Source organism: Pollicipes pollicipes, unplaced genomic scaffold (assembly GCF_011947565.3).
Source record: "Pollicipes pollicipes isolate AB1234 unplaced genomic scaffold, Ppol_2.1 Scaffold_7261;HRSCAF=8764_pilon_pilon_pilon, whole genome shotgun sequence".
NCBI lineage: Eukaryota > Metazoa > Arthropoda > Thecostraca > Pollicipedomorpha > Pollicipedidae > Pollicipes > Pollicipes pollicipes.
The window spans coordinates 4,340,294-4,362,737 of NW_023597054.1; the positions used below are offsets into that span (position 1 = coordinate 4,340,294).

The 22,444-nt window shown below is 49.4% G+C and overlaps 3 protein-coding genes across 3 annotated transcripts; 2 read left to right on the forward strand and 1 right to left on the reverse strand.

Moving 5' to 3' along the window:
- Positions 1–11: 11 nt before the first annotated feature.
- LOC119111827 (protein phosphatase PTC7 homolog) lies at positions 12–13,428 on the forward strand. Its single transcript, XM_037235663.1, has 4 exons — positions 12–451; positions 5,195–5,559; positions 6,730–7,000; positions 12,699–13,428. Exons 1-4 carry the CDS (start codon positions 130–132, stop codon positions 12,746–12,748), a joined length of 1,008 nt encoding a protein of 335 aa, XP_037091558.1. The 5' UTR covers positions 12–129; the 3' UTR covers positions 12,749–13,428.
- On the reverse strand, positions 13,370–17,025 carry LOC119111828 (derlin-2). The gene is made up of 6 exons (XM_037235664.1): positions 16,600–17,025; positions 15,681–15,787; positions 15,236–15,301; positions 14,408–14,698; positions 14,058–14,221; positions 13,370–13,632 (listed from the first exon to the last, which is right to left on the reverse strand). The coding sequence occupies exons 2-6, from the start codon at positions 15,771–15,773 to the stop codon at positions 13,536–13,538; spliced, it is 711 nt and encodes a 236-aa protein (XP_037091559.1). The 5' UTR covers positions 15,774–15,787; positions 16,600–17,025; the 3' UTR covers positions 13,370–13,535.
- A 158-nt stretch (positions 17,026–17,183) lies between these two features.
- LOC119112221 (mitochondrial intermembrane space import and assembly protein 40-B) lies at positions 17,184–20,110 on the forward strand. The gene is made up of 4 exons (XM_037236316.1): positions 17,184–17,413; positions 18,919–19,002; positions 19,269–19,380; positions 19,707–20,110. The coding sequence occupies exons 1-4, from the start codon at positions 17,392–17,394 to the stop codon at positions 19,954–19,956; spliced, it is 468 nt and encodes a 155-aa protein (XP_037092211.1). The 5' UTR covers positions 17,184–17,391; the 3' UTR covers positions 19,957–20,110.
- The last annotated feature ends 2,334 nt before the right edge of the window (positions 20,111–22,444 follow it).

Sequence of the window (22,444 nt, forward strand, 5' to 3'; positions counted from 1 at the left end):
CACCTTGAAGGCGCAGGCCTGTGTGGTTTGGTGCGTGTTGAGGTGGGTGGGGGTGCTGCATTCTTCCGCTCTGATGAAAGAACGAATCATGTGATTTTACGGGATCCGTAGTCGCAAGGCTTTCAGAAGATGCAAACTGCTGTAGCTTGCACAAGGCTTCTTTCAAGAGCGTTTCTAAATGGAATATACAATCGGAATGCGTCCGCGTCGGGACTGCCGTCTTCACGCAGTGAGAAAGGACACAGTGATGGTAATTCAAGCGAAAGTGATCTGAAGCATGTAAGGCACGGCCATTCAAATGAAACGAACGAAAATACTGTGATTCCAAAGCCCAGATTAGTGTCAGGGATCTCAGGAATCCCTAAAAATTTACACATGAGGAGAATGAATCCTTTTCAATTTGGTGATGACTCATGCTTTGTATCCCAGCACAGCAGCGGAGATGTCCTTGGTAAGTCAGTTTATTGGATGTGTGATGGTAGCTGTCTTTTTTAAATGAAATGGAGTGTTTCATGACAACATTTTAGTGTTAGTATGAAGAAAGTATTATAGGAGAGGTGTGTTCTGTGCTATCATTGCCTGGAAAAACATCACTGTTTTTATATAGGTGCCATATAGTGAGCTTTTATTTAGCTGTCATGTTCTCATTTTGCTTTACATTCCCCACCCAATCCCCCTGCAACCCATGGTCCCAGTTGGCGTCGAGGATCAAATTTCATGGATTCTTGTTACCTTGGCCTGGTACATTTTTATGGTTCTTGATGCTGCTTGATGCACAGTAATGTTGTGACCCGCACAGTAATGGAGCCTGTGTCGCGGTGCTGTGTGTATGCGGCACTTGGGAGCTCGCCACCGTTAGTATAAAAAATTGAAGGTAAGATTATGGATCTACCTGTTTTGTGATTTTTTATGATATGTCCTGCCTTAAACATGATGGAATGATTTACTTTGGTCCCGTACATTTTGTAGAGTTCTTGGTAAGTAGAAATATTGTATTTACGCAACGGCAACGCAGAAACGGCGCTAGGGAGTCCAGGCGGTGCGGTGCTCGCGGCGCTCGGGGGCCCGCCATCGAAGTTATTGAAATTCGAAGGTAGGAGCATGATTCTACCTGTTTTGAGATGATTTATGATATGTCCTGCCTTAAACACCACGAATGGTGTACAATGATTTTTTCTAACGTTAGGTAGGAAAGTACACCCCTGACCCTTGTGTGAAAATGTTTCCCATGGATCAAATAATGGATCATAGTGTAAAATTTTGTGTCGAATCTATGTAGCATATACCTGCATTGAGTAAATTACTCAGGGCATTCTGGTAAGGGAATGTTCTGACCTATCTGGCATAAATATATTATTTCCTGTACCAAAGATATTTCTTAATTTACACAAGGTAAAACATATTCAACTGACAAGACCTGAGTCTTAGTCTTTGTCAGGATGTGCATGGCAGGTAAAATGACATGTTGTTGAAACAGTGTTTAAACTGCTGAACAACCCTGCTGCAGGATATATCACAGGAGCTTACACAACTTTGCCTGGCCTTGTCATGATTACAATGCTGTATTTTATCACATCTTGACATAATGGATTCCTCAAAATGATTGAAGTTCCAAGTGGTAATGGTCAATACAACTGCTAAGAAGCAATATGTTTATACAAGACCCAATCAGTGTACTTTTTGTGGCTTGGAAATAATGGGAGCTGTCCAAGAACTCAGTTGATTTTTTTTTCTTTCTTACAGCTCACATTATGTCATATATATGACAAACATTAATGTCACCCCAGTTAATGATCATTTATTTCCTTGTTATTGTTGAGGCTATCACCAATGAGTGGAGCAGCTCCAGTGTTTTTGAATTGTCTTTGCTCTTGGGTTCAATATGATGTCAGTGTGAAGAGGGATGGAAAGAGCTGTGCCTGACCATGGTGGGTATGGCTAGGGGTACAGCTATCATATGCATGTCACCTTCATAAATGAGGCACAATTGGACTTTTGTGTCAAAGGGCAAAAGGTGTTAATCCATTGCAGGAGTGTGGAACTCAATTGGGCTGCTCACTCACCAATGGCAAGTTGTATTCTCCCTGAATTGGTGTCATAGTACTGAGCTGATCATGGAAAATGGTCTGCTGGAGTGCTGAAATTTTTTGTGATATACCATGACAAACTTACTTGATTTTTTGTGTTTTATAGTGAATTAAAAGTTGGCGATCAGCTACTCCTGGAGGGGTGATGTTTCATTCAGACCTCAAATGTAAGTTTGAAAGTGTTCTGAAAAATTTCAAGAGCACGATTTTTGTTTTCTGCATAGCATCTGCCATTTCACCTCAGATGTGATTTCTGTAGCTTTGTCATGTATAATCAAGCTCTTTCAATACACTTCCTTCAGGGATTTTCAGATGTCTGCATGCTGTACCAGCTGTTGAGTGAAGGGATGACACAGGGGTTGAGGTGAAGTGACAGTGAAGGGTTGAGTGAAGGCATGGCTCCAAACACAGCTTTCCAGCTGTTGTGATGTGCAGATCAGCTGTTTGCACACTTAAATGCATTCCAGTGTCTTAAATTAATATGCAGTTGGTTGGAAGTAGTTGGAGACAGATCTGTGTCCCACAAATCCTAGAGCTCCTGCGTGGTTTTCCCATCAAACAGATGATACTTGTCAAATACTTATGGCGTGGCAGATATTTCAACTTATCTGAGTAAGTGGGCAAAGGAAAGGAGAGACTGGGCAAGCAAAGGGACTGCTTGAGTTACATCAGTACATAGGAAGGACATTCAGAAAGAAATGAGCCGGTGTTGTTCTTTAGAGCACACGACTTTGCCCCCCCCCCCCATAGAACAGCCAGTTCGGACACCTGCCCAGGTAGAATGTGGTTAGATGCAGCAGTGTCAATCTCCCCATGTCACCCTGTGTGCCATACAAATACGCTGGTCCTATCAATGGTCGAAAGAGGCTGGCTGCCAGTCACTTTATCACTGAGCATCACAGAACTGCAGCCATCGAGCATCAAACATTACCCCGTACCCAGTCCTCACAGCCCATAGCGTGAGTACTAGCTGGTCACACGGGCGCGTCTGCAGCCATTGAGCGGGGTGCTCTCCACGGCACACTTACACCAGCTCAAGACTGGCGGCCGCAGCTCACCCGGTAGAAGCGTTGTGTTGCGTGGCATGGTGTGACAATGATTCAGGATAAACTGTGGCATAACGCCAGAAGTGCTGATGGTGACTAAATGCCATTAGAAAAAGTCTGTTAATGGTGACATTGACATGCCATGGCTGCCAGGCCGGATTGGTGAGTCCATCCATTGTTTGAATTGACGCATAATTATTTGTTGACCCATTCTTGGGATTTCGTTGATGCTCGCTCATTCGCTGCTTTCAGCGCGTCCGGAATGTTCAGTTACGTAGCTCCAACAAAGATGCTGTCAATATCTAGTAACATTTGCATGCCAATACAAATGCTGACCAGGCTGTGGGTATTGGACACATAACATTTGTTCAAGGGGCAGAGCAAGCCAATGCTGGATGGTTCGTGCATCATGGACCTGCCCCTAACAACTTGAAACAGATTATCCATGAAGTCAACCTTCTGGCGTTCCGTTAGCCGCATTCAAAATGGATGTACAGGCTTCAGCATCTGGGAAGCTGCAGTTGGTGCACATGCTGCTCCTACGCTCTCTAGATCACGCTGCGGGCTGTTTGCTTACAAATCCTACTGGAAAGTGCAGGAAAACAACTTCATCCTACGCGATAGAGCATCGTGGATCGCTACCGTGGCCGAACAACCCGTGGGAGCCATCAATTGTACTTTCAAAAAATATTGAAAATTTAGTTATGCACAAATCTGAGGTTTTCACAAACAAAAGCTACCTAAAAAGCTCACAAAAAATGTCTAACAGGCGCCATCAGTTGTTTGTTATCACACAAAAATCTCATTAGCTGGTAATGGTTTAGTGCCATTGATTTCACTTTTCGTTTGAGAATACTGAAAACAACTGTTGCATGCTTGCCCACTCTGTACTTACAATGGCACGAAGCGTGCATGGAACACATCAGTGAGTGACTTTCCAACAGCTCAAGCATTTGTCTTTGGCAGCGTTCGTCTCCGAAATATTGGAACTCCTTCACTCTGTTGTCAATATGGAAGCAGTGTCTTTTTTGGCCTTAAAACGTTTTGAATTTTGAATATTTAGAACAAAATATGGCTACGGAATTGCTGATCTTCAGGTGGCAGAGGGAATTATCTTGAAAAGGAGCTGTGTGCACATGATATTTTAGACCACCACTTAATCTAGCTATTCTTTGTCGTGCGTGATTGCCTATGCTGCAACAGAAAATCTGAAAGTCCCAGAGTGAAGCATTTCATAAGAAAGTCGAGCATCCCTTAAGAGGGATGAAAAGATGTCCTTCAGCATGAATTTTCACTTAAATTTTCGAACTTCAGGGCAAAAGAAAGATCCTTTCTTAAATTTTTGCGAAATATCAGCGCGATATTTGTAATGTTCCAGCTCAGGCTGATGAAGAACATGTGTAGATCAAGGAGTGTGTGATTGGGATTAAATTTGACCTAGTAATGGGTGTCACCGCTTTATGACTTCCTTATAATGTTTTAGAATGTAGGCACATATCTATATTTTTCTATCAGTCACCAGATTTACATGCTGTTGTCATTATTTTTATGCCCGGGAAATAAGTTTCATCTTGGGCTGCAAGTCATCAACTTCCTGCTCTAGAACTAAGATTGACCTTGGGCCGCTTTGTAATGAAATAAGTGTGGTCCAGGATAGGTCTCCCACGAGATTGTGCTATATTTTGTGGTTAAAGAACAACAGGGAGCTCTGCCTAGCATCCTGAGTTTGTAAACTGAGCTCGAGTCTTGCTTAACCATTCAGGATGTTAAGTGTAAGAGGTTAGCTTGCATTTGTTCTTGTATGAGAACTGCGTACATGATTCTGCTCACCCTGTGTTGCATTTGACTCAGGACAACGCAAATCGTTGCTCTGCCTGAATTCACTTAAACTTAGATAGAACCAATACACTCGGAGTTGGTCGGGCTTTCGGTTCCAAATGTAAGCTAAGCAGAGGCATGTTGTTTGTTGATGGTGCATGTCCAGCATGGCATCATCATAGTTTCCACTCCCGCAAGCTTGACTGGCACACTCCCCCTGACCTCGTGTCCCCTCGTGGCCAGGTGTGGCGGACGGCGTGGGCGGCTGGCGACAGTACGGCGTCGACCCAGGAACCTTCAGTGACGCTCTGATGCGCGCCTGCGAGCGCGTGGTGGCGGCCGGCGCGTTCCGGCCGCAGCAACCGGCCCAGCTGCTGGCGCGCGCCTACGCCGAGCTGATGGACAGCAAGGAGCCGATCGTGGGCAGCAGCACCGCCTGCGTGGTGGTGCTGAGCCGCGAGACGGGCCGCCTGCACGCGGCCAACATCGGCGACTCGGGCTTCTTACTGGTGCGTGACGGCCGCGTGCTGCTCCGTTCCGAGGAACAGCAGCACTACTTCAACACTCCCTACCAACTGTCCAACGCGCCACCCGGACAGGACGGACAGGTGAGTCGCCCGAATGGTTCGGCGCTCCTCGGTCGTGACGCCCGTGGGACAAGCAAACTATTGTCCTTATGTGAGCATGAATTCATTAGAGCCTATGAGATATAGCGTGCTATTTCATTTCCGGGGTGCGAAGTTTCTAAATGGGCACTTCCTTGATGCCGTGATTCATATCCTTAATTTGTCATTGAGTTAGTGGCATGAGAGTATGTAGTGCAGGTCAGTGACATGATCTGACGTATGCTGCCCACATATTTCAAACACATCAGAGAAAAGAAAGAACATCTTAATTTGCTCCGCAGAGCGGTCTTGGGTAGCTTTCCCGCTGGTTTCCCAGTGGATCCGTCGGTTTGGTGTGGCACGCCATCAAAACCTGACTGTTTCGCTCACAAGCCGCATAACCAGTCTCGCTTCTCTGCCCACGTGTTTCTTCACTATCTGCGCATATGTTGCACGTCATTGGTTACCGGCCTGACCTGTAAGACCAGACTTGCATCATTCCGTTCTCAGAAGTGATGTCATCGTGTTGGTTGCAGCTCTCATGAAAGTGTTGTGATTGTTCGTCGAGAGGGCGAACACTATGCATGTGCATGTCATGTAAGAGCGAAAAGACGTGCCCCTACGAAGCGAAATAAGTGTAATTATCACACGTATTATGTTATTGATGTAACGTGCCAACGGTCGTCTCGCATCACACGTTTGCCACTTCATCCGAGAGCCGCAGGCTGTGCCTGTGTGCCGTACCGATGTGGCCGCACCAGGCCGCCGGGCGCCGCGCCGCCCACCACTCCGCCCTCCTCGCGCCACAGACTGCCGCTGCACCGTGCCCGGTGCTCCACCGCACACCGGCCGCCCTGTCCATGTATTAGACTGAGGCGGAAAGCGCCCGGGCCGCTCTGCCCATGTATTGGACTGAGGTAGAGGGCGCCCGGCAGCCATCAAGCCAATGTAATTGCCGCAATGCCGTTGCTTGACTCAAATTCAAGGGGCTTGTTCAATCACACGGAAAACGCAACGGTATAATCTTGGGTAACGGCAAGCAACTCTCCGTCCCTTTTACGCTGCATTTTGGTTGTATATGCCCTTCAAGTCAGGTCAGTTTGAAGCTCTTCAGGGCTGTAGACGACTCGACGACGGTCGTCGTGCGGTGTGCGTGACGTCTACCCTTGGCAGGTGCTAGCGGACCGACCGGAGGCGGCGCGCACCTCCGAGATGCCGGTCCAGGCGGGTGACGTCATCATGCTGGGCACAGACGGCGTGTTCGACAACCTGCCGGACGCCATGCTGGTGCGCGAGCTGAGCGGCCTGCACGGCTGCGCCGACTGTCACCGGCTGCAGGCGGCTGCCAACGCCATCGCGCTCATGGCGCGCCGGCTCGCCTTTGACGGCACGTACATGTCGCCGTTCGCCAAGAACGCGCTCACGCACGGCATCGACGCCGTCGGTGAGTGCCGCCGGCGTGGGCAGGGGGCCGTCTCGGCACTGGACGCCGTGCACAGCGTTCTGACTGTACTTCTGAACGATGAAGCGGGTCTGGATTGCAGTGAATGGGTTTGCGATGTTGTTGGCTGTTGTGGATGCATGTTGCAGGGAGAAACAAGGAGGTAGGGGCTACAGCAGGACAATCTACTGAGGTCATAGCAGGACCATCTACTGAGGTCACAGCATGAGCGTCTACTGAGGCCATAGCCGGAGCATCTTCTGAGGTTACAGCAGGACCATCTACTGAGGTCATAGCAGGACCATCTACTGAGGTCACAGCATGAGCGTCTACTGAGGCCATAGCCGGAGCATCTTCTGAGGTTACAGCAGGACCATCTACTGAGGTCATAGCAGGACCATCTACTGAGGTCACAGCATGAGCGTCTACTGAGGCCATAGCCGGAGCATCTTCTGAGGTTACAGCAGGACCATCTACTGAGGTCGTAGCAGGACCATCTACTGAGGTCACAGCATGAACGTCTACTGAGGCCATAGCCGGAGCATCTTCTGAGGTTACAGCAGGACCATCTACTGAGGTCATAGCAGGACCATCTACTGAGGTCACAGCATGAGCGTCTACTGAGGCCATAGCCGGAGCATCTTCTGAGGTTACAGCAGGACCATCCACTTAGGTCATAGCAGGACCATCTAGTGAGGTCAAAGCAGGACCATCTAGTGAGGTCAAAGCAGGACCATCTACTGAGGTTCTAGCAGGACCTACTGAAGTCATTCCAGGACCACCTGCTGACGAATGCCCGGTGATGACCCGCTGAAGCCTATCTTTTGCAGGCGATGGGCCTGTTGTGGCTGTCACGTATGTGCGAGGGCAACGCATCCGCCGGAGTACTTTCACTGCGGTTCGGTGGAAAACTGCTCCTGAGATACCGCAAGGAAGACATTAAGGAAATCGCTCGGATCCAAGCTGAAAAATGAGGCGGTAAAAAATTGCTCACGAAGGCCACTTAACAAATGTGTTCGGCGCCGGCAGACAAAACCAATCAGTAACATAGTATAAAACATGTTCGGAATGGTGATGAACTGGGACTCAGATGGGCAAATTACACAGTCACGATTTTAATGTGGTAATCTGAGCCCTTGAAAACGAATGCCACAATGGTTCGAATGGAACTAGTACGTGAGTACGTGAAGTCGGAATTCGACCCAAATATGATACTCCCCCTGATGATCCCTGCTGAATCACTACGCTTGTTCCCGACGCTATTCAGATGCTTACCGTCACATCGTCCTGGTCAGACGCCAGATTGAAGCCAGACCTCTGGTTTCGGAGCCGAATCCGAAGCCAAGACTGACACAAGGCCGAAATCGAAGACGAAGCCGGTGGTTTCACACCTTAGAACTTCAAAATTAAAGCCGAAGCCGAAACCAGTGTCTTCGGATTTTAAACACGAAGCTAAATCCGAAGCCGGTGGCGTGGTATGTTATCATGCCAAGCCGAAGCCGAGGACGACTCCGAAGTAGAGAACGCGAAGCCAACGGCAAACCCATCAGTTTAAAATCACGGGGCGAAAGTCGAAGCTTAAACTTGATCAGATCAGGAAGGGTTCTGTGCAGTGATTGGGAAAAGGTGGTAGCATTGTGGATGGGAAATTTTCGGACAGTGATCAGTTTCTTGGGCGTTATGTTTGATGTTTCGGACGGTGTTCTTAGAACGTAGTCTGAGGTGGATTGGTTCTGAGAACGCCCGGTTGGTTCGTGCTTTAAGCCGCGTGTGCCATGCATTTAAGTCATTCATCCTGGAAAAGTGGTGCGGCATAGACGGCTGCAAGGACGGGAGTGACTCTTTGTAAGGGAAGAGCGCAACCGCAATAAAGAAATCACCGTATATTAATCACTGGTGATTTCTTTATTGCGGTTGCGCTCTTCCCTTACAAAGAGTCACTCCCGTTCCCGTCCGTCCTTTGTGTTGATCTCGCATTTACCCGGTTTACATGGGCAGCCGAGGATAATTCGAATTAAGATCGGAACGGATCATGCGACGTTAACCCTCTCGGCGAGGGGCGTTTACATGGGCGAAACCGGCTTTACGTCGGATTAACGGTCGATAGTTCGATCCCGCTTAGTTCGAATCAAGGAACGGATTATGGGCGAAAACTGCGCTTTTGAGGCGAACTGAACAAAACAAGAAGAAAAAAGCAGGTACTCTGCGTATGGATGGCGAATGTCACGAGCCATGGTGGGCGCGAGACAGCTTTGAGGGCAAGGAGGAAGATGGACTCCGTTGGAAAAATGATATGTGCGGGACTCATAGGCTTTATAGCTACAGCACAAGCCATAACACTTGAAACACAAGAGTTGTGCAGTCAGCACTGCCAAATCTGTCACATAAGCAGTGTTATATGCAATTTTTTACTAGCGGGAAACTTTGGCTAGCAGGAAATCAGTATTTTCTTGTATTGGCCAATGACACTCACAAACTTACCACACTCATATCAGTATGCCACCCAGCATCATGTCATCTACTTTGCGCAGCCCAAGAAACACATTACCTACTCCCACACTAATGCATTTATGAGCAGCCTGCAACAGTGAGCTAAGCTACAGAAATGACTCATGAATGCTACATAGTTAGTGGCAAAAAATGCGTAACTATGTTGTCTTTCCCCATCCAATGCATCATCAGCACCTGAGGGCAGCATTGCCATTTAGATTTGGCATGGACTGGCAAGTCTGAATGCAGCTATTTGCTTTCTTGACATAATAGGGTTGAAAAACTGCTTTGATATCCTTGCAGTCAACAGCATTGGCTGATATGGACTGATGGCTAGGTGGCACAAACAGCTGTGTTCGCACAGTCCAAAGATCATAACATGTGAACCAGCCCCAGAGCTGTCATGACAAAAGCAATCTGGGCTCAAAATTCATAAATGATTAATTACAACAACAGCTCAATTATCCAGCTCATGGTTTGCAAAGATACATGTCACAAAAAAGCACCAAGGTAACATATTTACTCACCAGTACAAAAACAGGTAATGATGTGCACCACAGATGTTCTCTGCTTATCATGTGGCATTATGTTGGGTTTACTTAGTTTATGCACTGTTTTCTCCCACATGAAATGCACAAACCTGGATTTGACAGAGTACTGATGACAGCTATTTTCATCCAGTGCTCACATTTGCTTTCTTGACATTTTGGAACCATCACTGGGCAATTTTGGTCCCATCATTAAAAATAGTTCACATTCTGCACTGACTGCAATGATCTATTGCCTATATTTGTTGATCCTTTGCATCATGCAGGAATTATTGAGTTACCTATCTCACACAGATTAAACCAACAAGCAACAAACAGCCTAATTGCATCAAAAACAAATATTCCAGCCCCCGCTTCCTTGCCAGTTGGTCTACCAGTGTGACGTAACTTCATATTTCCTTGACAAGCCAGTCACCAATATCCAGCACATCCCTCCTGCCAATAGGTGGTCAACCAAATGTTCAAGTCACAGGAGGAATGTCTGCAAAATCAATCCTGGGGCATTTATGCATTCACCTAATGAAAGAAACTATTGGTACTCCCTGCAAGAATTGTTGAACAGTTGAATTACCTACCTAGTGGCCTGCAAAGACACCCATCACAAAAAAGCACCAAGGTGACATATTTAATCACCAGCACAAAAACAGGTGATGATATGCAACACAGACATGTTCTCCATGCAGCATGTGCCATCGTGTTAGGTGTTAGTTTATGCACTGTTTTCCTGCACATGGAACACACAAACTTGGATTTAGCAGAGTAATGATGACAACTATTTTCATCCAGTGTTCACATTTGCTTTCTTGCTGTTTTGACCCCATCATTGGGCAATTTCGGTCCTACCATTAAAAAAGTTCACATTCCGAGCTCACTGCAATGATCTATACTTGTTCATCCGTCATATCATGCAGCAATTTTTAAGCTACCTTTCTCACACAAATTAAACTGACAAGCAACCAGCATCCTAATTTACGGAACATCTGCAAAAACACCCCTGGGGACTTAAGGTATTAACTTAATGAACGAAACTTGGAGGCATTCTCTGCAAGAATTTTGAGCAATCCAAAAATTAAAATGAGAACAAGTCAAAGCTATATAAAATAACCATATTACCTCCATCTGGCTTTTGGACGCATGGAGCCTGCCCCAGATGTAAGCTAATCTAACCTTTAGGCGGAAAGATAGCACCAAACACCGTCGACGCCTGCTGTCTGCATAGATCAAGCGCCTAGCAAGGCTAAATTACGTGAGCATTTCTGTGCTGCTAGCCACTCAAGGCCCTCAATAATAAGAGTAGTTTTAGCAGCATGATGTCAACTTCACCTTCCTTCTCTTTTCCCTTACCATCTTGGACTTGAACCGTCTCGAGCAATAGCTAAAAACCCGTGGAAAAGCGGTAACACCGCACAAAGCTGAAATGGCTATGAACAGAACTGCGTGCGCCAGGCATTTTTCTTTTGTTTAGACAGCTGACGGCCGATAATTCGGACGAAATCCCTTCCTGAACGGATGATCCTCTCACGGGAAGGGATTTCCTCCGGCGCACGATTCGAATCAGCGGAACGGCGCGTGAGTGTATACATGGGCCGGATAGTTCGGATCGAGGACGGGTCCCGGCTTAATTCGAATCACAGCTGCCCATGTAAACAGGGTAATTGTCTCCATAGCTGAGGACAATGCGAGATCGCACGGAGCTGAAGCTGGACAATAAGCCGAAACTTGCTTGAAGCCGGAGCCCAGGCTAGCTACCACAAAGCTGAAGCCGAGGCTAAATTTAACCGTCCATGACACGCAGCCGAAGCTGAAGTCGGCCTTGGAAGATGACTCGGAGCGGAAGCCGAATCCGAAGCCACTACAGAACTGTGGCTTCGTGAAGCCGGCTTCGTCCCCATACCTAATACGGATTCAAGTGTACAAGCCCTCGCCCTGATAAGGGGCGATGCACCCGGAGGTTTTTTGAGGATGCTTCTGGGGCCTGTTGTGCAATCATCCCAAATTTTCAGCAGCCTGTGGATAATTTTATTGGGCATATTTTGACCAAAAAGCGCAAAAAGTGTTGCTAACGTTGCTGGGTTCGAAGCAGCGGTAGTTTTTAAGGAACATTGCACGGCTATTTACAGCCGGCGGCAACCCACGATGCCTCGGAGCGCGCACGGCCGGCAGACATTGTTTCATGAAAGGGGCCAGATATCACAAACTTCGTGTGAAAAAACAAAGGTTTGACCTGCCATAATGGGGTCAATTACTGACCGAAGCTGTAACATAACATACAGTACCAATCTCGAGATCCGAGACAAATCCACTGGTGTTCTCCGCTAAGTTCTGTGTTAGTTTGGGAACGCCAGGGGATCGCACCCCCCTCAGTTCACTTAATGAAGACCGGTGAATCAGGGCCAAGGTGAAGCCACAATCGCATTCCTTGCGAGTTTTCTTACCGATGTCCCCTTGGCGATGCCTGCGTTGACAAATTAAGTCGCCCATATCTGCAGCCTAAGTTTACCCGCCGCTGGTATTTGGCCATCATTCCATCCGCAAGTGTAATTCTCGCGGCGCGTGACGACCTGACGTGACGTGACGTGACCTGACCTGACGTGACGACCGGCTGTGGTATTCTGCTGTGGCGCGGTCGCAACGTGGTGACGCTCTGCCTCCCGCTGCCGCAGGTGGAAAGCCGGACGACATCACGGTGGTGCTGGCCACAGTGATATCCTAGCAGCTCCGTCGGCCGCGCCGCGCTCCTGTGCAATCGCGTCGGTCCGTACTTAGATAGGGTAGTAGGCGGCTCCGGGCGCGGCGAGCAGGCGGAGCCGGGCCGGCAGAGTCGGGTGACGTCGAGCGTGCTGGGTGAATGGTAGCTGCGTGCGTGCGTGTACGCCGTTTCAGTGATCGTGCCATTGAATCTGTGGAAAAGCATTCAAGGGCCGTTATTTTTGTCTGGCCGTTTTGTACGTTTGTCAGTAGCGGCAACGAGATTCTTGGTTCGGTCTGTCCCTGGCGACTTCATGTGTTCCATTTGCTAGCCCGGATTTATCAGCGCCTTGTGTTGCGGGCGGCACGACGGTGGCGCCGCCGGACGGTTGGCCGCCGCAGGACGGCGGCCCTGTGGCGCTCCGCCCCGCCCGGTCGCTGCCGCCCGGGCAGAGCTGGAGCAGTGTCCCGACGTGACCCGAGAGGGGCCGCCCCCTTCCCTCCCGGCCGGCCGTGCCCGTCGGAGCGGGTCGCGGCCGGCGTGGTGTAGTCGCTTTAGTGATATTAGCGTGTCGGCTCCTGGTGGAGGCCGGGCGAGTGTGAGCTGACGCTGCCTGGCGTCTCTCCCGCCACTCTGAGAAACGACTGTACATAATGGCATATTCGGCTCTGCACGAATAAACATCACACAGCACGGATAACATCGAACGGGGGTGATCAGCAGCGGACGTAACAAGCACAGCCAACACGCAGCGCGCACAGCACGGACCGCCGGCCTGGGACTAGGACCGGGCTAGCGCGCACGGGCGCCGCTAGCCACCGGGCGGCGGGTCCCACTGCGCTCGCGCGTTCGCCCGGTACGCGGGCACATGGCCGGGAGCGTCAGGGTCGCTATCCAGCAGGACCCGACTGTAACACAACACCGAGAAAGTTAGCTGACGCAAGAGAGCGCGGCTCCGGGGGCACCACTCGTCAGCGGGGAGATGGCGTCAGGCACGCCTGTGCCTGAAGTGAGGTTCAGGGATAATGAGGCGACCAGCCGATTGTTTGATGATCCATCGGCCCACCAGCCGGTGACAGTGGCGTAGAGCGCATCCTTGAGTAAAGCTTGGTAACAATTAGACGGCTCATAATATCGTTGAGCACCGCACATACAGCGGATGGGTGATTCCAGAAGGCCACTTGGAAGATAGACGTACTTAGCACGCACTCATATTTTGTGTCGGCAGTCGGAAATTCCCGATACAATGAGAGGAAGCCCAGGAGGCTCAGGATACCCCGCCAGTCTCCCAAGGAGCTCCAGACGTGGCTGTCCCGGGATAGGGGCTACTCACAGCCAGCGGGGCGCCCGCAGCGCACGAAAACCGCCCGTCTGCTGGGGGAACACGTCCTCCAGGAAAAAGTAGCCGTGGCCGACGGCAATGCCGACCATGTCGACGGCCACCTTGTTGCCGAGCAGCAGCGAGAAGGCCAGCAGCACCCAGGGCAGGTACGGTGCCTGTGGTGGGCGGCGCCAGAGGTCACTGGCACGCCACCCCGGAGCGGCCCCACGAACAGCGGCAGGTCTCGGACACCACCCACCGAGCCCGTCCGCCAGGCACCGAAAGCACGTCAGAATACATGGTGGTAGCTCCTCTCCCACCAGGAAGTGCATGCGCTAACAAGATGCTCACTCAGCACTTGCCTGGAAGCTCAAGAGGCCGAAAAAGTTCAGGTGAATGAAGGGGTTCCGGCGACTCCAGACGTATACCAGCATGATGGTGAATGCCTGGCCGAGGAAGAGCAGGTTCACGGCGAGCGCGGAGCAGACGATGCTGACAGCGCCGAACGCGAACATCACGACGAAGTCGGCCGTGCGGCCCCGGAACGAGCCATCCTCCAGGTCGCGGCAGTAGCGGTAGGTGAAGACCAGGTTGAAGAGGAAGGTGAAGCCGACCGGACCGAAGAACAGGAAGGTGGTGACGAGCCGCCAGAACTGCCGGTACGGGCCGGGCGTCGGCGATGGGGCCAGTGGTCGCGGCAGCGTGCTGACTACTGGGATCGTCAGGCCGGCGAGGCGATGCTACGGTTTTGGAGTGCTCCGACTGCTGAGCGATGTAGCAATGTCGCCTCACGATACCCCCATGAGCAGGCGGCAACGATGACGCTCTTGACGAATACCGCGGTGTGATAATGAACAAACGGCTCCAATAATTTGTTTCACAACTTCTGAGGTAAACAACACAGTCAAATTTAACTCTTCGATAAGAAATCGTGTCAAACGTGGTTGGATACCTTGGAATTCTTCCAACACTGAACGAAAGAGGCTAGCATAAAAACTAGCATACGTGCCTTATGTTGCTGCTGCTTGCTTGCCAAACCGACCTACGCCGTCGTCTGCTTGTTCTGGCTTCAGCATCACACAAACTTTTGCATGTAAGAGTGAAGCCCATTCCTCATATTTACAGTGAACAAAGGTCACTTTCTTTAAATGTGCAGTAATGTGCAGTGTCCGCACAAAAGCAACAGTTACCTGATATCGTGTCAAAATCAGGCGTGGATTGAAGTACAGCTGGAACGGCGACACCAGGTCCAGTTGCTGGAATAAACGAGGAACAGCATGTGACATGTGGTCCTAGGTCTCCGCCGGTCGCACTCACTGGGCGCCACACGTGAAGACTAAACAGATTGAGAAACCACAAGCACATTGCTGGGAGCCGGTGAGTGTTCTCCAACAATGAACCATGGTGATTTGTCTTCTCAATCATCCACTCATACGTGTCATCAGCGTCGCGAACTACAGTGCCACAAATTCCGTAGGTTGCAGTGAAACCATGCGGCATAATCAATGCCCACAAACTGTTTTACAAATCAATCTGCATTGCAACTGCTCGCCACCGGACAATGCTCTTGTGCCGACAAGCCTGGTGCTGAGGTCGCACGAGTCCCCACAGCTGTGTCATCATCTGAGCCCTCACCACGGCCAAGGTGGTGAGAACACAGGCTGTGGTGTAAGCCCTGGTAACCGGCGGCATCTCCAGATATTCGGCCAGCAGTGCTTGGTGTGCCATTGCAGCACTATAATCTAGCACAGAAGGAACACATCATTCAGATGGCACGTAAACACTCATGATATTGCGAGCCACTCTGGCTTAGTCACATGCAATATTATGCATCTTAAAGTTTTAAATTCCGTAAGGTTTACTAAGGGTGTTTTTTTAGAGTGGTGAAGCTCCAACACAAACATTGCAACAACTATGGGAAGCTAGCTCTCCATTGCTTGACTGAACCACTCAGCCACACACTTGCAATGGAAGACATAGCATTGGGTGCTGATACATATTTCACACATTGTTTGGATATGAACAATCTAGTGTTCAACTGCATGATGCTCCTTATCACTTAATGGACCACCAACCACCAGGAGCCCCTGGGCACCATGTACTGATGAAGACATCACATGGAAGCAATGCAGTGCAGTGGTGCAGAAGCTCTGAAAACTCAAGTGAGATCGAGGAGGGTTGAAATGGTAGATGCTTATTAGAGAAACATACTTTCCACCATGGGCATGGATAATCATCCTGTATATGGTTGTATCTGCAGGTGTATCTTCCAGGTTGCATCTTCCAAAGTTATTACAGAATTTCAATACTTTTCCCAAACACTGATGTCAATCATTAAATTAAAACTGGCCAAAACAGTACATTCAACATTTTAGATCTTTAGGTGATTAGCATCAACATCTCTCAGGCTGATTGCCACTGTGATGGCAAAACTCTCAGCCAAAAGTCAGACTCACACCCCCATAACTATCCACACATGGTCATATGCCAGGTACTCCCCCAGCTGCACTACCCTCAGCCCCTTAAGGTGCCAACCGGAATATGTTTGACTTACCAGCTGCTCCGTGCGTCGGTATGTGACGAAAACATGCGCCAGGCCTATGTTCTCATTGGCAGTTCATCATCATCATGATAACGGTAGTTGTCGTCTGATCGACAGTCGTTTTATTACACCAGAAAATTGCCGACCAATTTACCGTAGGTAACTGTCTTGGATGTTTCAGTACCTGGTTAAGTACGTAGCACTACCATAACCATGTACGACATATAGCTTGGGCTGAAAGTGTTTGGATGACGGTGCACTTGGCGCCGTAAATGAAACATCAACGCAAAGCTGCGTTACGATTATTGTAAAAGACAAAATAATCTTGTGAACAAATACACCGGCACATATGGCAAAATACACTGAGCTGCTCGTAGAAAAGCCATAAATATGGCATATTTTGTGATAAGACTTTATAAAGTGCGTACTAAAGGCTGCCACTTTTAGTACGCATCGGTACTAAACACTACTTACCTCTTAGGAAGAATTCATACTAAATATTCTCGGGGATATGTTATTTGGGCACATTTTGGTTACCATGCCTGGATGTCGACAATCGCTGCTCACAGGGCAAAAGCTGGCGCGGCCGTGCACGATATAGGTGAAGACGCATGCGGTAGAGAGGACTCGGAATGGGATTGCGTTCTGCCTGTTGTCTGCATTTGCTCGACGGACTAATGAGTGAATTACTCAGCAAATAGTAATAATATTCACCCGTAAATTTAGTTGTGATACTTAAAACGGTATCAGAACCAAATCCCGCGTATCGTATTTGGCAGATAAGACGGCAAACGGTCGGCGGAAATGTCGTATTGTCGGGAAGAAGGTGAGCTTGCATGATGGTGGATACATATCTGAATCCCAATGCCGTTCAGAAGTATTGTGTATGACGCCAATATTAGTCATGATGGGCACCCAGAATCCCACATGCATGACGGCTGCTCTGCCATGCATGTTGAGGCTGAGAAGTAGTCAGGCATTGCATTATTCATGTTTGCAAATATTGGGCTGAGTTCCATTTTTCCTCCATACAATGTACTTGTCATTGTAATACTAAGGTTTTGATAGCTAAGATTGTTATTGTCTGCACCAGTTAACATAATGCAATTTTGCTGCTGCATGATTATAAATGGCATTGTCCGCACCAAAGATGGTTCATGCACAACTTGTGGTGTAAAGCAAGCTAATCCACTTAATCATTGCCACCACTGATTTTATGCTTTATGCCATTTCATTCATTTCTTTGCTCTCTATTCATGTCTTGCATGTGTTCAGTGTCCATCTCATGAGTGCAAAGAAAACATGTTGACACATGTATTTGCTGATATGTTCACAGTGTTTATGTTCATTATTTTGCCCTTCTGCATGGTGTTTTTTATTTACTTGCAGCAGTATATGTTACCTGTATTATTTGCAACAGCCAGAAGCCACCCCAGCAGTAGGGTCATGGGCTCAAAATGGCCCCAACAGCTTGTGTTCTGATGCACCAAAAATTATGTAACAAATTCACAGTGATCATGAAGGCCATGCTCATCTGTCATGTGTCAATAGTGTGTTGGCTGCACTTTAAAGCTCCCTATTAAAAGGGTGACTTGCTAAAGTAGAAAGTGCAAGATCTACAGACCTTTCACATGTGCCTGGTTGGCTGGTTGAATACCCTTTGCTATAGTGGAGGTATTTGAACTCAGCACATTTGGGTTCCAATACATGCAGTTGCAATAACATTAGCCAGTCAACCATCAGCACCCTCTCCCAGCTGTCTAGTGCAGTGCTTCATAACTTTGCATTTTCTTGGAAGGAATGCCCTAGTGGTCATTTGCAGATACCTTAGATGAGGCCTAAAGCCCTTGATAAGCTCATGCCCTTGTGAACAAATGTAACTGAATTGGCAGCACTAAACTCAGATTTCTTGAAGACTGAAGTCATGGTAGATAGAGGAACACTAACCATAAGTCTCATGGTGTATTGTAATGGGGAGTCACATACAGGACAAAAACAACTCAATTGGGTCCCAGCCAGCAGAGATGGCAAAACACCAGTCCAGCACTCAGCATCAAAATGATGTGCTACTGGGTTTTTTGGTCCCATGTAACAATATGCCATGATACTTTTAATTCATGTCTCTCCATCTAGGGAGCCACAGGTTTGAATGATGTTCATAGTGCAGTAGGCTTAAAAAAGCATGGAGGTGGGCTTTTCAGAATAAACCTGCCCTCAGACAGTGTTTTGATTCAGAACCCCTTCTGAGTTGAGTCCCCCATACACATTACAGAGTGAGCGAGGTGCGTGGATGTATGCATAGTTTAATGTCAACGAAACTCTTCATGGCAGGAAAGGACAAAATTATCTTTCTCACCAAAGAAGACTATGATCAACCAGGGACAATTGAGCTGGGAGAGGATGAGCAGCCTGCAGGTATTTATCCACTGTGATTAACTGCTGCAAGACTATGCAGATGAATCTTAAGAGAACATTCTTTTTGCCATTGTATCAATTTCAGGTTGTTGTTATTTGTCCCGATGCATCTGAGTTTGGCTGTGATGTGCTCTAACCAGCTGTTTTAAATGCAGTGTCTGTTTTGAGCCTCTCGATCTGTGTTAAGTTGTTTTAGGCCACTCTGCTCTTGGCGGTAACTCAGTCTAACTCGGCACGGCGGTGCTGAATGGCGGCGTGTTGTTCAGGCCTGATCGGCGCCGACGGCGAGATCAACTGGAACTGCCCGTGTCTGGGCGGCATGGCGACGGGGCCGTGCGGCGTCGAGTTCCGGGAGGCCTTCTCCTGCTTCCACTACAGGTCTGAGATCAGCCATCAGAGCAGCAGTCGATGCTAGGCGTCGTTAGTATCCGTGACACTGACTTCAATGAGCTGTTGCGTGCTCGCTTGTAGATCTCCTGAGCGACAGCACAGCTGCCATGTTGCCGCAGAGCATCGTTGTAGGTCGGGTCATGGTGCAAGACATTTGTAACCTTTGTTCCAGCGAACAGAATGCAGCATGGCCTGAGAGCGTGTCCCGCGTTGCTCTTCGTATTTTTGGACGCGCCAACAGCTAAGTGTCTGTGGCAGTGCGTTTCTGCCGTGAGACGCCGGACCGACGGCTGACTTGCGTCCGTGGCCGGCAGCTCGGCGCAGCCGCGCGGCAGCGACTGCTACGAGCCGTTTCAGAAGATGCACGAGTGCATGCAGAGCTACCCCGAGCTGTACGGCAGCTCCGAGGACGACGACAAGGAGTTCCAGGAGAAGATGGAGAAGGCCGAGGCCGAGTCTGCCGCGCGGGCGGACGCGACAGTAGAGGCCGCTCCCACTACAACAGAGGCTGCCGCCGAGACCGCCTCCGCGCCCATTGAAAACAAAGTGCAAGCGAGATCCTAACGGAGGCTTTGGGGCGCGGCGCGCGACTGTCTGATGTGTTAGTACCTCATTGTTACTCATGGGATGCGGTGAGTCCCGGGGAGTGCACTTGGTTGCGCGGGTCTGAATGCTCTCCCAGGTCGATTGCATGACCACGGGCGGACCTGGGGGAGGGGGAGGAGGGGAGGGAGGGGGGAGGGGAGGGGGTTTCCGATCGGAGGGAAAGGGATCGGTGCCATGGCCCAGCGGTGCTCTGTTGGTGCGGCCACGTGCTGTTCTGGTGCGGTCTGTACGTGCAGCAGCCCAGGCTGCAAACTCAGGTCATTGCTATCATTTGAACAGTTCCTGCCGGAGCGCTGGTGATTGCCTACGAATAAACTAGCCATTGGCCGGCGTGCTGCGGATTATGTCAGTTTAGTCGTGCTCGGATAAAAGATAATTCAACGATTCGCACGCTGTTTTGCAACGCATTGCATTCAACAGGATGGTTTGTAGCTGTTCACCTACTGATTGTTGTTTCATTACTTCTGGCATGATGAAAAGTAAGCATGACTGGCATTACAAAACGTATTTTGCTGAGATCTGATATAGCTTCGATACGGACACTGAGTCGCGATTGTAAGTCCTGATTGGTTCGGGTAATCGGGATGTTGACTGCAAGAGACCACTCTTCCGTATCAGTGGGACAAGCGCAGGACCAGACATGTCTGGGCTATGGACCACTCTTCCGTATCGATAGGGCAAGCGCGGGACCAGACATGTCTGGGCGATGAACCACTCTTCCATATCGATAGGGCAAGCGCGGGACCAGACATGTCTGGGCGATGAATCACTCTTCCATATCGATAGGGCAAGCGCGGGACCAGACATGTCTGGGCGATGGACCACTCTTCCATATCGATAGGGCAAGCGCGGGACCAGACATGTCTGGGCGATGGACCACTCTTCCTAATCGATAGGGCAAGCGCGGGACCAGACATGTCTGGGCGATGAATCACTCTTCCGTATCGATAGGGCAAGCGCGGGACCAGACATGTCTGGGCGATGAACCACTCCTCCATATCGATAGGGCAAGCGCGGGACCAGACATGTCTGGGCGATGAACCACTCTTCCATATCGATGGGGCAAGCGCGGGACCAGACATGTCTGGGCGATGGACCACTCTTCCATATCGATAGGGCAAGCGCGGGACCAGACATGTCTGGGCGATGTACCAGTCTTCCGCATCGATGAGACGAACGCGGGACCAGACATGTATTGGCGATGCGGCGAACGCGGGACGAGGCATGCGTGTCTGGGCGATGCTGCGCTAGAATGCACACTGCTGCAGAGAGTGCGTGTGATTCCCTTCACGGCAACATCGCGGTAGGGGGAGCACCTTGTGTGCTCTTGGGGTCCCAGGCTTCCTGTAATCTTATGATTGAGCGAGAAGCCCTTGGAGTTGTGTGAACAAAGTGGTGGTAAGTCTGAGGTTACTGTTGAAGTCTTGGGAGGGGGGAGGGAACTGACTCCTGATCCAGACGTTGTTCCCATCCCGGCAACACGTGACTCATTGCGCCACTGTTCTTGAGTTCTGAGTGCGAAGGGTTCTGGGAGCTGTGCTCCATGTAGAAAACATGTGACATCGCAGGTGGTTTCCTCGGGTCTGCGTTTGCTCTGGAAGAACGGATCTGTGGTGGACGACACCACGTACCTGTCATGCTAAGCCTCCGATTACGAACAGCGTGGAAAACAACACGAGAACTCCATATGTCATGCCTGGGGGGTCAATAGGCTTATGGAGGCGTCACGTGTCTTGCATTTTGTGGACGTTGAATTAACACGATGAAAGCCACTTGATCACAATGAATTAACCCAGACTCGAGCTACCGGCCTGTGTCACTGCGGTGTCGCTTGTGGACGCAATGGCTACCTGACACAGCTTCGCGGTTGACAGTTGTGGAAGTTACGGCGTCTTGATTAACACTAAATTTTTGTAGTGAAAACATCTGTAGTGCTCGGACCATCACCTGAGAAGTTAACTGCGGTGCGATCTGAGTCATGACATTGATCAGTCACACCAGATGGCTACGGTGAAATCCATGACACTAATGGCACCTATTTACACATGATTCAATACGTATACTCGGCTGCTTGTTAGAGGGAAGTGCGCAACGGTCAAACCTTAGTTTCGGCTTTTTTGCAGGGGTCCGCCCTCCTTGTTTGCAGGGGTCTGCCCTCCTTGTTTGCAGGGGTCTGCCCTCCTTGTTTGCAGGGGTCTGCCCTCCTTTTGCTCTGGCTTAGCTTGGAGTGTCTCGCACCAAAGCGGCAAGCTTGGCAATGCTCAGGAGCTCCTTAAGACCTGAGAGAAACATAATTTCAAGGCAGTATCCACCAAGTCTCAGCCCAGATTATGTGACTGGCTATTGAACAGTCGTGCACATCTCAAGCCCGAGCTTGGATTTAGACATTATCCATCGTAATAATCCACTTCCGCGGCTGAAGGGCATGCTGATGTGAAAAGCGAAC